We start from the raw sequence: 10,488 nt of genomic DNA, 5'->3' as shown, positions 1-10,488 counted from the left end.
GATAGATATCATTTATTTATTTCCTCCTTTACCCTCTCTCTCGAAGGCGATGGGCAGGTTCTCAGCCTACCTACGTGGTGGACTTTTAGGTAACATCTCTGTAACAACCAAGTTTGATCTGTAAATGTGCTTGGCTAAATGTCTGATCAGCAATACTTGTAATAGTTAAAAATTCAATAAATACATTTTTAACAGTTGCTCTGTGAAAGCTGACAGTGCAGACTGATAATCCGTCTTGGCCTTGGGACAAACCTGTGCCAGCCACAACCGTTGAAAACAGTTTTATTTATTTTCTCCAAACAACTTTCCTCCCTCTGGCAATAAATAAAAAGTTAATTTCTAAAAAAAACCAACAAAACAATACATATGTACATCAGCCACACAAGCATCTTGTGTGTTGGATTGGATGGGGTGGGGTGGGGGAGAGGTGAGGGAAGAAGAGGGGCAAGGTAGGAAATAAGTTTACGGGCAGGCTGAAGATGGGGCATGTTCTAGGCTTGGACCAAAAAGCTGGGGCCTGGCCTGCCCATTTGCTGGCAGGGGTGAGGGCAGCTGCAGGCAGCCCTGTGCCACCCCCCCCCCCACCTCGCCCCAAGGCCCTGCCCACAGCTCTGCTCCGCACCCAGCTTGACTGGCTCAGGTCAGCAGCACCCACCACACACACCCATCGTGATCTGTGCAAGGGGGACAGTTGCTGCACAATAAAAAGAGGGCACGCTCCCTTTCCAACCCAGATGAGCCAGGGTCAGAACTACAGGGCAGAAGGGCAAGTGTATCCGTTTTCTAAAAAACCAAGACAATAAAACGGGTGAAGAGAGATGAAGACCAGGCACTTGAGGAAACCCAGTATAATAATTTCTCCCTCCCCTAAAGAGCCTGGACAATGTCAGGGGTTCTGGCTTTTGCAACTTTCGTGCTTTCGGAACATAAAAAGAAAAAACCCAAGATGAGGTAAGAAATTTCCCTACGAAAGACATTTGAGTCCGGGGTGAACGGCAGTGTCCGGCACTATTGCTTAACATCGGGGGCTCTGTGCCCACCCGCCCCCTCCCCACCTGGCATGCTCTGCCTGGCTGGCCTCAGCTCCCGAGCTAACAGCTGGGCGACGTGGTGATGGGGCTGTGCAGGTATGGGAGGCTGCTGGGGGTGGCATGGACACCGACAGAGACGGGGAAGCTGAAGACAAACTGGGAGGTGGGGGTGGAGGTGGCCTTGCCCCGCTCCCGCAGTGTCCCTGAGGGGCTGACGGCTTCCACTGCGCATGAGGTGGTCAACACCTGCGACTCGAACTGCAGCAGCTGCCCCATGAAGCTGAAGTTGGGGGAGATGATGCTCCGACGCTGCTTGACGAACTCAAAGGCCTCCTCTAGCTTGACACGCTTCTTCATCATCAGGTAAGCCAAGCAGATGGTGGCCGAGCGGGAGATACCAGCCTGGCAGTGGACCAGGACCCGGCCGCAACACTCCTTCACCGAGTCTGGAGAGCAACGGGGGATGAGACGTCAGACCAACCCCCTTCCACCAAAGCCAAAAACCCCTCACCAAACCCATGAGTGGTGGCTGATGTCCCTCCCACCAGTGCAACAAATGAGTGTGGAGCCTGATGAACCCCAGTCCCCTCTTAGCCTAGGGCTCCAGGTCTTTTGAGGCAGGAGCAGTCCCTCCCCAGTGAAGCACACACACACACAGCTCCTCTACACAGGCACTCACCAATGTACTCGATTGCCTCCATGAACCAGGAGCTGATATCGGCTTTGTGGTTATCCTCCACAGGGATACACTTGTACTGGTAGTGCTCCTCAAAGTGGTTGGGGCAGTCTGAGGAGACGTTCAGCAGGGCTGTGATGCCCAGCGCATCCAGCATGTCCCGCCGGGCAGCGTGGTAGGCACTGCCAAGGTAGAGGAAGGGGAGGATTTCCACTGGGCCACCCTGTTACAGAGGAAAGCAGATATGAGGGTGACCAGGGGACAGCAGAGTGCAGGGCACGCATCCAGATGGCTAGGGGGAGGCTCTCTGTGGGAACCTGGCACCTGAATCAGAGCTCTCAAAAGTGGGAGCACAGGCTGCCTTTCTGAGCTGGCAAACCCACTGCAGCCCTCCCTCTTTTCATCCTCTTCAGGAACAGGCATGTGTGGTTACTCAGATTTGGGCTTGTCCTCTCCCCAGCAAGGAGAGACACCCAGACAGCTGGAGGATCTGCCATGCTTTGCCCAGAGGAAAGGGAGCAAGGCTCTGGCTCTGCAGGCCTCAGCTGAGGGAGAGAAGAGAGACTAGAGACTCTCCATCAGGACCAGGCTGTGGTGCTGCAAGGAATGGTCAAAGTAGCTGAGCACTGGGCTTCTAGACATACCTGGTCATGAAGCGGGGTCCCACAGGAACTGCAGCCCAAATCCAGGGGCTCGGCACTGGTGGGGGGTGACATGTTGCTCAGGGACTTGGTTTTTGTGCAGAATTCGGGGTACTCCGAGGAGAAACGCTCATAACCCCCTGCAAGAGAGGCAGAAAGTGTTATCCAAGGCTCCATTCACAGCACTGCCCTAGAACACAGGCAGAGCTGACCAGTCTCACCATGCCCTCTGCCACTAGATGATGCTACAGGGATGAAGAGTGGTCTCCTGCCCCAGGAAGAACAACCAGACTCCCAGCAGAAAGGGTGAAATCCTTGAGGCCCCACCACTTCCTTGAAGCCAGAGCTCCAAGAGCTCTTTAACGCTCTTGGTTGCCCAAAGTCTCTGGTCTGGGGTTTAACTCCCTGCACACCAACAGCCAAAACCCCAGACCAAAGCCAAGGTCATTCTCCAAAAAAACTTGCTGCCAGCGTCTTCTAACTGTAATGGGAAAAGCTGCTCCCAGGCCAAAGACTGTTCAGTTCCCAGCTTTCCCAGATACCTTGTCCTGTCACAAAGCACAGGGAGGTTTCTCGCTTTCCCGACCAGAGCTTCTAAAGCAACAGGCCAGGGAAGCCCTAGGGCTAACCAGGTGCAGTGAAGCTAACCCCACAGCAACACCACTCTCCAGAGAGATGCCCACTGTCTTTCAATGGCACAGTGTGATGTGAGCTGAACATGGAACATGGTGGGTGTCCTGTGAAAGACCAGCTTGGTCCTTTGACATGCTGCCAGGGGGATAAGCAAAGGTGACCTCAGATCTTTGCAATGGCAGGCAAAACAAGAACAAAACCCATTGACTTTCCAGGACAAGGAAACTGTGGCATTGGCTGCAGATAAACACTTATGGTGAGATTTCCTTTTCTCATTCAAATCAAATCAACAACCCTGATATCCTCCTAGAGTCTGTGACCTTGAGCCTTAAAACCCATGGAAACAGGCATTTTACTATTGCCATGAGAATCTAACTATAGACCAAGCCCTGACTCTCAGGATAGCTCCCGAAGACTCATCTCAACTGCAGGATGCCTACGCCTGTAGATTTGGGCTTGCTACAACACACATGGCAGAACACATATTCATTATCCAGCCTGAGCTCTGAGGCTACCCTGAACGAGACTGGATGTTTGAAAGACCAGCAAAGCAGCCCAGGAATCACAAAAACAACTACCCCGATGGACATCTTCGGAAGGTTTGATCCTAAAAATCTGTGGATCTACCACATCCTGCTCTGGTGGCCATAGCACCACCCCGGGAGGGAGAAGCTGCCCAGGGTGATGGGCAGAAATGGGCTCCCTCAATGGAAATGCAAAGTGACACTTTTCAAACAGTCAAAGATGTTTCTCTACAATGTTTCTCATTAGACTTGACACCTGCTCAGCTAAGTGCCACATCCAGCAGCTCTGTTGCGAGGGGTGCAGCTCCCAGCTGTGTGTGCAGGCTCTACCTGGTCCAGGAGCCCATCTACAAGCAACATCAAGACAGGCCACCTAAGCGGCGGTGTGGCAGCAGCTCCGATCTGCGCCAAAACTGAACTAAGTCTTCATCATGACTTGCACCCAACCAACATGTGGACACACAGTGCTGGGTTAGAATGGCTCTTGCGAAATCAGAGCAAGCTCAATCATTTTTAGTAGCTCTGTGGTAAGCGAGGCAGGAGTCTCTAGTGCCAAGACCGAGTCTCTAGGGGCCCATTCCTTAAAAATGAAAAGGACTGGAAACCCCAAACGACCTCCTATGAGAAGCTTGGGAGCACCAGAAGCCCTCAGCTGACGAAAGCCACCCTTGAAGCGCAGCAGCGCTTCCTGCCACGCGCATGGCTCCCAGCGTCGCGGTGAAGGACGAGAGAGCGTTTGCCGAGCCAGCCCATGCTGTGCAGGCTCTCCCACAGCAGCGCGTCATATCACATCCTTGGAGCAGCTCCTGCTGGTTTTACTGTATCTAGTACAACAGAAGCACTAACTCCTCCATCTATCAAGCCTCTTAATGGATTTGCTACTCTGCATACACATCCTCACCCCTGCTGTAAGTAAACGAAGGAATAAATTAACTCCCTGGCTGGAAACAAAAAAAGAAAAAGCCCCACAGAGCTCTTCCCGGAACCCCAGCTGAGCATTGCCTCTACCTTAAATCCTTTCACAGCAACTCTCAGGACCGGTAGCTCCAACTGCTCACCATATCTACACACCAATGCCAAGAGCACGGCGGGTGCGGGAAGCCCTGGTCACCGCTGTAGCCGAAAAAGGAGCACAGAGGCATCCCAGGGGGTTCAGCCTACTGCAAAAAGGCATCAGGGTGACACCAGGTATTCGGTCCTGCACAAACGCCCGATCTGCACCGTACGGCTGGGGATGAACTTAAACAAAGAACGGGGATCCCCCCTCCCGCTTCCCTCTGGGTCTGTACCTTGCCCCCCTCCCTGGGGTCTGACGGCCGGGAGGCGGAAGGCGGAGGCACCGCGCCTGCCCCACGGCCGGCTTCGTCCAAGGTGGCACCGAGCGCCCTTCTCTCGGGCCACCCACGCGTGAGGCGGACGGCCGCGCTGCTTCCGACCGTCCCAGGACCCCGCAGCCGCAGAGTCTCGCTCGATGAGCCCCCCGAAACGGCACAAACCCACCCGTTCCGCCCGCCGTCACACCAGTTCCGTCCGGGCGGCGGGGAGGAAGCGCGGGAACGGGGCACAGCCAGGCCCGAGCCCGGCCCCGCGGGGCGCGTGGGGGGTCGCTGCCGCGGCCGGGTCCCACCAGCCTTCCTGCCCCCGCCAGACCACCGGCAGCCCCTCCGTCCGTGCGTCACCCCTCGCCCCCCGCCCCCCATCAGACCACGGGCCGCCGCCCCCGCCGCCGTTCCCGTGCCCCGGGGGTACCTGCCAGGAGGCGGATGTCGGCGCGCGCCGTGTCGCGGCGGAGCGCGCGCACCACCAGCGCCACGGTGCTGTCGTCGCGCAGGGCCTCGGCGCGCGGGCTGCGCTCGTCGTAGACGACGACGGCGGCGTAGAGCCCCGCGCGCAGCCGCGAGCGCACGTCGCCCTCGGCCGGCAGGATCTGCTCCAGGCTGACCGAGCCCTTCGCCCGCCGCCGGACGATCGTGTTGCAGCGGACGTTAAGCGCGCCGCGGATGTGCCCGGCGCTGTGCGCCAGGAACGGGCGGCAGTCCAGGACCAGGCACCGGCCGCCACCGCCGGCTTCGTCGCGGCACACCAGGCGCCGCAGCGCGCTGCCCTCCATCTCCCGCAGCCCCTCGGTGGCCACCATGGCGGGGAGCGGCGGGGGGGGCGGGAGGGTAAGGAGGAGGCAGCGGCGGGGCCCTGTGCCCGCTGCCGGCGCCGCTGCCGCTCGCGGAGCCCCGCGCGCCCGGCGGAGCCTTTACTACCCGGCGGCGGCCGGCGCGCGCCCCCGCCCCTCCCCGCCCATTCATCCCGCGCCGCGGCCGCATGAATGGGCGGAAGGCGGGCGCGGGCCACGTCACCGCCTCCATTCACAAAAAAGGCCCCACCCGGGCTCCCCGCCAGCCGGCCATGTTCCCCCGGCTTTGTGAATGGAGCGGAGCGGAGCGGCGGCGAGGCTGTGTCAGCGCCGGCAGCCCCCGGGCGCCCTGCCCGCGCCGGGACCCTCGCCTGGCCACCCGTGCTGCGGGGCACACGTGCACGCGCACACCTACATGTGCGCGTACACGCATACAGATGGGTGCACGGGCTGCGAGGCACACGCTCGTGTGCGCGGTCATGTACACACACACACACACACAAACACGCTGCAGAGCACATGCACGCCCGCGCTGCACACGCGCCTCTTCCCTCCTTTGTCCCTCAGCTCCTGTTCAGGGCAAAAAGCACGGCCCACCCAATGCGCTGCAGAGTCCCTCTGATTATGTGTCTGTCTCCACCACGTTTTCTGGCAGAAACTGAGAGCTCGTTAGCTGCAGAGCTTTAGAAACACCACAGCACCCAGTCTGGGAAGCAGCCCCATGGAAGGCTGTCCGTGGCAGAGTAACATCTTTTTCAACTAAAAGCCAAAGAAGCAAAATTCACAGGCCCGAAGTGGGTCTCCCCATAACTACCACCTAAATGCCAAGCAGCCATTCATCCAGAAGTCGTCTTTTGGGCTGCTTTGAAACTAAAGCAATGCCTCAAACCCCAATCACCAGCAACTGTGCTCAAGGCATTTCCTAAAACAGGCACTGGCCAGGCCCAGGTGAGTCTGCTTTGGAGACCTAAAGGTGCTCAGCTACCCTGCTGTGGACCTGGATGTGGTGTAAGGCTAAAGGCCCAATGGTTGTCCAAACCCATCTGCCCCAGTCACTGCTCTCCACAGAGGGCAGCATTTGGACAGGCAGCACGACTTTGCCTCCCCTGCATACCCAGTAGCTGTTTATTTGGGCAAGGCAGGGTACCACCTTGCTGTTCTTGCCTACCTGAGAGGAATCCAACCTACCATGCGCATTCAGGGCCTACAGCTGATGACAATACCATGTCCCACTCCTGCCTCTCCCTTATGTTCTGTCCTTTGGCCAGCGCCCGATTCTCCCCTCCATCTGCGTCAGCCTGACCTTTGCACCCCTGGCCTTGGTGTGCTGTGCCATCCCTCTGCCAGCAGAGAAGAATCAGATTAGGTATGGGGGAAATACAGCTACCGTTTGTGCAATACCCCGCACCGTTAACATACCTGAGCTTGCTGTCTAATGCAACAGAGGCAGAAGGCTAATTTTCTCCTATCCAATCTGTATCAGACACAAGGAGAGAGAAAACCTACTTTTACTGAAGCAGACTGGCCAGTGACATGTCAGGGGCATGCTTACTTTCTTTAGAGAATGCTGGCTGAGGTCAAAAAACTCAAACTGAGAATCTGATTCCAAACTAATTAGAAATTTTGCTCTCTTAGCAACGTGGCTTGAACTCAGATCGGACCATCCAAATTGTCTTCAGACATTTTACTCAAGACCTGATGCCAAAATGTGTTGTTTTCTTTGCTCCTCTTGGGCAGAAGTTGGCTGCCACCACAGGATGAGTTAGCCCGCTCTCTTCAACACCTTCTGTGCTATTCACTTTAGCTTTTACACTAAAAGTGAATGACCAAGGGCACAGAGCACAGGGAAGCAGGGCCTGACATCCTATTTTTATCCTGTCTGGTCTAGTATGTGACTGGGCCAAACTGGTCTGCAGTGGAAGAAGGCGGCGACATTGGCATGAGTAGGGAAGAGGGAATTCCAACCCTTAAGATTCTGTGATTCTGTAAATGTTTGCATGAGGGCATTATTTCAAGATGGAGCATGGATAGATGTGTGTGCATGTGCAACTGATGGAGATTTCCAAGTGTTTTCACATTCCTGAACCCTCCTCTCTTCATTGCGCATCCCTTTCTGCTGTCTGTGTGGAGGTGGCAGGTTCTTGGCTCTTTCTTCATGTACAGTAAACTGCACCCAGCCAGGTTGCTGGAGATGACATTGTGCACCCATACCAACCATGGCTGTGCTTCTGAATGGTCACATCTGGAGTGGAACTGGTGCTGTGATAGGGATGGTGTCTCACAGGCAGCTGGCAGAGAAATGGAACTCAAATGGTGAGTGTGCCCAAACTAGACCAAGTGAACTCTGCCCAGCCAGGACCCACCACTGCTGAGGGATCTCCCTCACTGCAATTAGCTCAAAAGGAAATAGAGTTAACTTTGTGAAGGTGTTAACGATGGCACAACCAAGAGCTGCCAGAAGTACTTTCAAGGCAGAAGCCACAAGAGAAAAGAAGCAACCTAGTTACCTGGGGTGGAGGGGCAGGAGATGTGAAAAGGACTGAGGAAAGGAGCAGGAACAGGGATGAGAGAAGGCCGGATAGCTTCCTGTCCTGACTTCATAAATCTGGAGAAGCATAAAAGCTAATATTCCTGTCAAAAAGGCATCCATATGCTGCAAACTGAAATATATCTCATGGGGAAATCAACTACAAGAAAAGAGAGAGAGAGCAAGAGACACTCATTTCCTTCGCAATGGAATCAAAGAATCATCTTTTACAGCACCCTGGCCATAAGAGGTAATTGTTGGAGGAGGCTGGAGGGAAATGAATTGCCAAAGGAGGCGTGTATTTGGATGATTAAATGTCAATATGTACCTTGAATTAAGGAAAAGGAATTTACACTTCATCTCGCTGTGGCAGTGAAAACCAAATTAGTGCCAGGCTGTAAATTTGCCAGTCAATAGCTACCAATTTGTTTGGCTATCTGAATGCTTCTCCTACCTAAAGAAATGCTGAAGGATGACTCCCCCTGGGTGGGCAAACGGCTGCTGCAGGCAGCCAGCAAGCTGCTGAGCTCAGCAAGCTGGGCTCCTCTGAGCCTTCCCTGCTCTGCCCTTCCCTGGCTCCTGGCACATAAATGGGGTCCTGATGTGCTGCATCATGCCACAAGTCTCAGCTACCTGGTAGATATGCCCACCCTTGTGCCACCTGGGCTGCAACACGGCCCAGGACTTTGTTATCGCTGGAGTTTTGTGAGGAGGCAGATTCCCTCCGTCCTGGCCAGCTGGCTTTACTGGCTGCGGACTATCGGCACGTGGCAGAGCTTGCAGCGTAAGGATACTGCCACCTTCCCCCAGCAGCTCCCAGCAGTTAGCCAGAGGGCTCAGTGATTTGCCCTGGCATGTGCAGGAAGCCTTTGGCAGTAACAAAAGGCAAAATAAAGGTCTTAACAACTTGCAAGTCTGCGCTTACCCACAAAATCCAGCCTCTGAAGAGTGCTGCAGAGTCATTACTCCTTTGTGTCCTCACACAGGACCTTACAGTTCTCCTTTCACAGCACGTCTCCTTCTCACAGCTTTCCAGGCTGGGGAAAGCATCCTTCTGACTGCAAGGGCCAGTACAGTGGTGAAAGAGTTAATAGATTCATGTTAATAAATTCAGTCTCTCTTTTCCTCTAGGGCATATTTGCATATTAATGGAGGGGAATTGTAACGAACCTGTCTAGGGAGGCTAAAGGGAAAATTATGCAAGGTTGGCTGAGAAGGTGGAGGAGGGGAAAATGTTCATTTCCAGGCTTTTCCAAGCCCTCAGCTGCAAAAGCACGTGAGCAGCCCGAGCTTCGGGGCAGCTCCTGGCTGAGCCTGGGACATTCCGAGAGGGAAGTGAGCACCTGAGTGCAGGGAGCTATTTGGACCCACCTGCATCCCTCCTGCGCTGCCTTCTCATGGCTGAGCTTCACAGCGTGCTGGTTAATCTTTTAAAGCCAGGGCCACAAGAGCAGCTCTCAGCAAGCGTGCCCCAGATTGTCAGCCCTGTCCTCCCAGGCAGCTGAATAAAGTGCAGCTCTTGGTGAGCTGTCAGCAGAGCAGCTCATCCACAACTCATTTTCAGCAGAGGATCTCTTGGGGCGTTTCAGCAGCACTGTGCATGGTGCAGAGCGTGATGGAGCCAGGGAACAGAATTTCACCCAGGCTGGGCTGAAATGCCTCCCTTTCCCAATCCTGCACCTTCACACCAGGCTACAAGTAGCTGCAGCATATGCTTCAGTCCTGCCACAGTCTTTGTTGCCTCAAGCCCCAAAGCCCCCTACATGTGGGGGCAAAAGCCTCTGGCAGCACATGAAAAATGCCAGGATCTTTGCCAGGTCTGCTTTCTCTGCAGTCTGCTGAGAGCCTGCTCAGTTTATAGTCCCAACCCCAATGAACTGCCCTACAGACTTTCTCTCAAGAAAAACAAATATTCTGTTAGTTTTGTTCTACAGAAGCAGATAGAGTGAGGGTTTGTAGTCATGGGGAAATTGGAGACTAATTACCGGGTCCCTGGTTCAATCAAGATTAGGAGATGGAAAACTCAGCCTTTATTCCTGAGAGCAAAGCATTGAGGAGCTCCATGTACCCCAACAGCTGCAGCTGGTTTGTGCCCATGCAAATGTGATCAGGGCAGGATCTACTGAAATGAGCAGGATGCAAAGTGGCTCAAGCCATTTTCTGCTGCACTTTTAGTTTCCTCTCTCTCTTTCTCTCTCACTCCCCTGCTCCTTGCCATTGCCTCACCTCTGCCTGTAAAAGTCAATGTGGCTCCCAGCCACATTCAGTAAGGAACATAAGGTCTGTTCCAGGACAGTCTGTGAACAGGAGCAGGGTTTTAAGAGGATA

At 54.8% G+C, this 10,488-nt stretch overlaps 1 protein-coding gene across 2 annotated transcripts; it reads right to left on the bottom strand.

Annotated features, from left to right (window-relative positions):
* Window positions 1-374: 374 nt before the first annotated feature.
* On the bottom strand, window positions 375-5,702 carry DUSP4 (dual specificity phosphatase 4). 2 transcript variants are annotated; one of them, XM_061994279.1, is made up of 6 exons: window positions 5,221-5,702; window positions 5,156-5,167; window positions 5,085-5,112; window positions 2,352-2,519; window positions 1,711-1,930; window positions 375-1,477 (listed from the first exon to the last, which is right to left on the bottom strand). In XM_061994279.1, exons 1-6 carry the CDS (start codon window positions 5,640-5,642, stop codon window positions 1,092-1,094), a joined length of 1,236 nt encoding a protein of 411 aa, XP_061850263.1. In that variant the 5' UTR covers window positions 5,643-5,702; the 3' UTR covers window positions 375-1,091. The 2 variants fall into 2 exon arrangements, with proteins under 2 accessions (XP_061850263.1, XP_061850264.1); XM_061994280.1 differs by lacking the exons at window positions 5,085-5,112; window positions 5,156-5,167 and having other exon boundaries at window positions 2,352-2,488; window positions 5,255-5,702.
* Between the last annotated feature and the right edge of the window lie 4,786 nt (window positions 5,703-10,488).

The sequence above is a fragment of the Colius striatus genome, chromosome 3, assembly GCF_028858725.1.
Source record: "Colius striatus isolate bColStr4 chromosome 3, bColStr4.1.hap1, whole genome shotgun sequence".
NCBI classification, from domain to species: domain Eukaryota; kingdom Metazoa; phylum Chordata; class Aves; order Coliiformes; family Coliidae; genus Colius; species Colius striatus.
Note: the sequence above shows the minus strand (reverse complement) of the source record. Positions and strands in the feature narration are given on the sequence as shown.

Coding starts and splice junctions, on each gene's coding strand:
- DUSP4 (XM_061994279.1), bottom strand. CDS start 5,642: ATGGTGGCCACCGAGGGGCTGCGGGAGATGGAGGGCAGCGCGCTGCGG. Junction 2,520..5,084: donor CACGCGCCCCGCGGGGCCGG/GCTCGGGCCTGG, acceptor CTGTGAATGGAG/CCTTGGATAACACTTTCTGC. Junction 1,478..1,710: donor GGAGGCAATCGAGTACATTG/GTGAGTGCCTGT, acceptor GTTGCTCTCCAG/ACTCGGTGAAGGAGTGTTGC.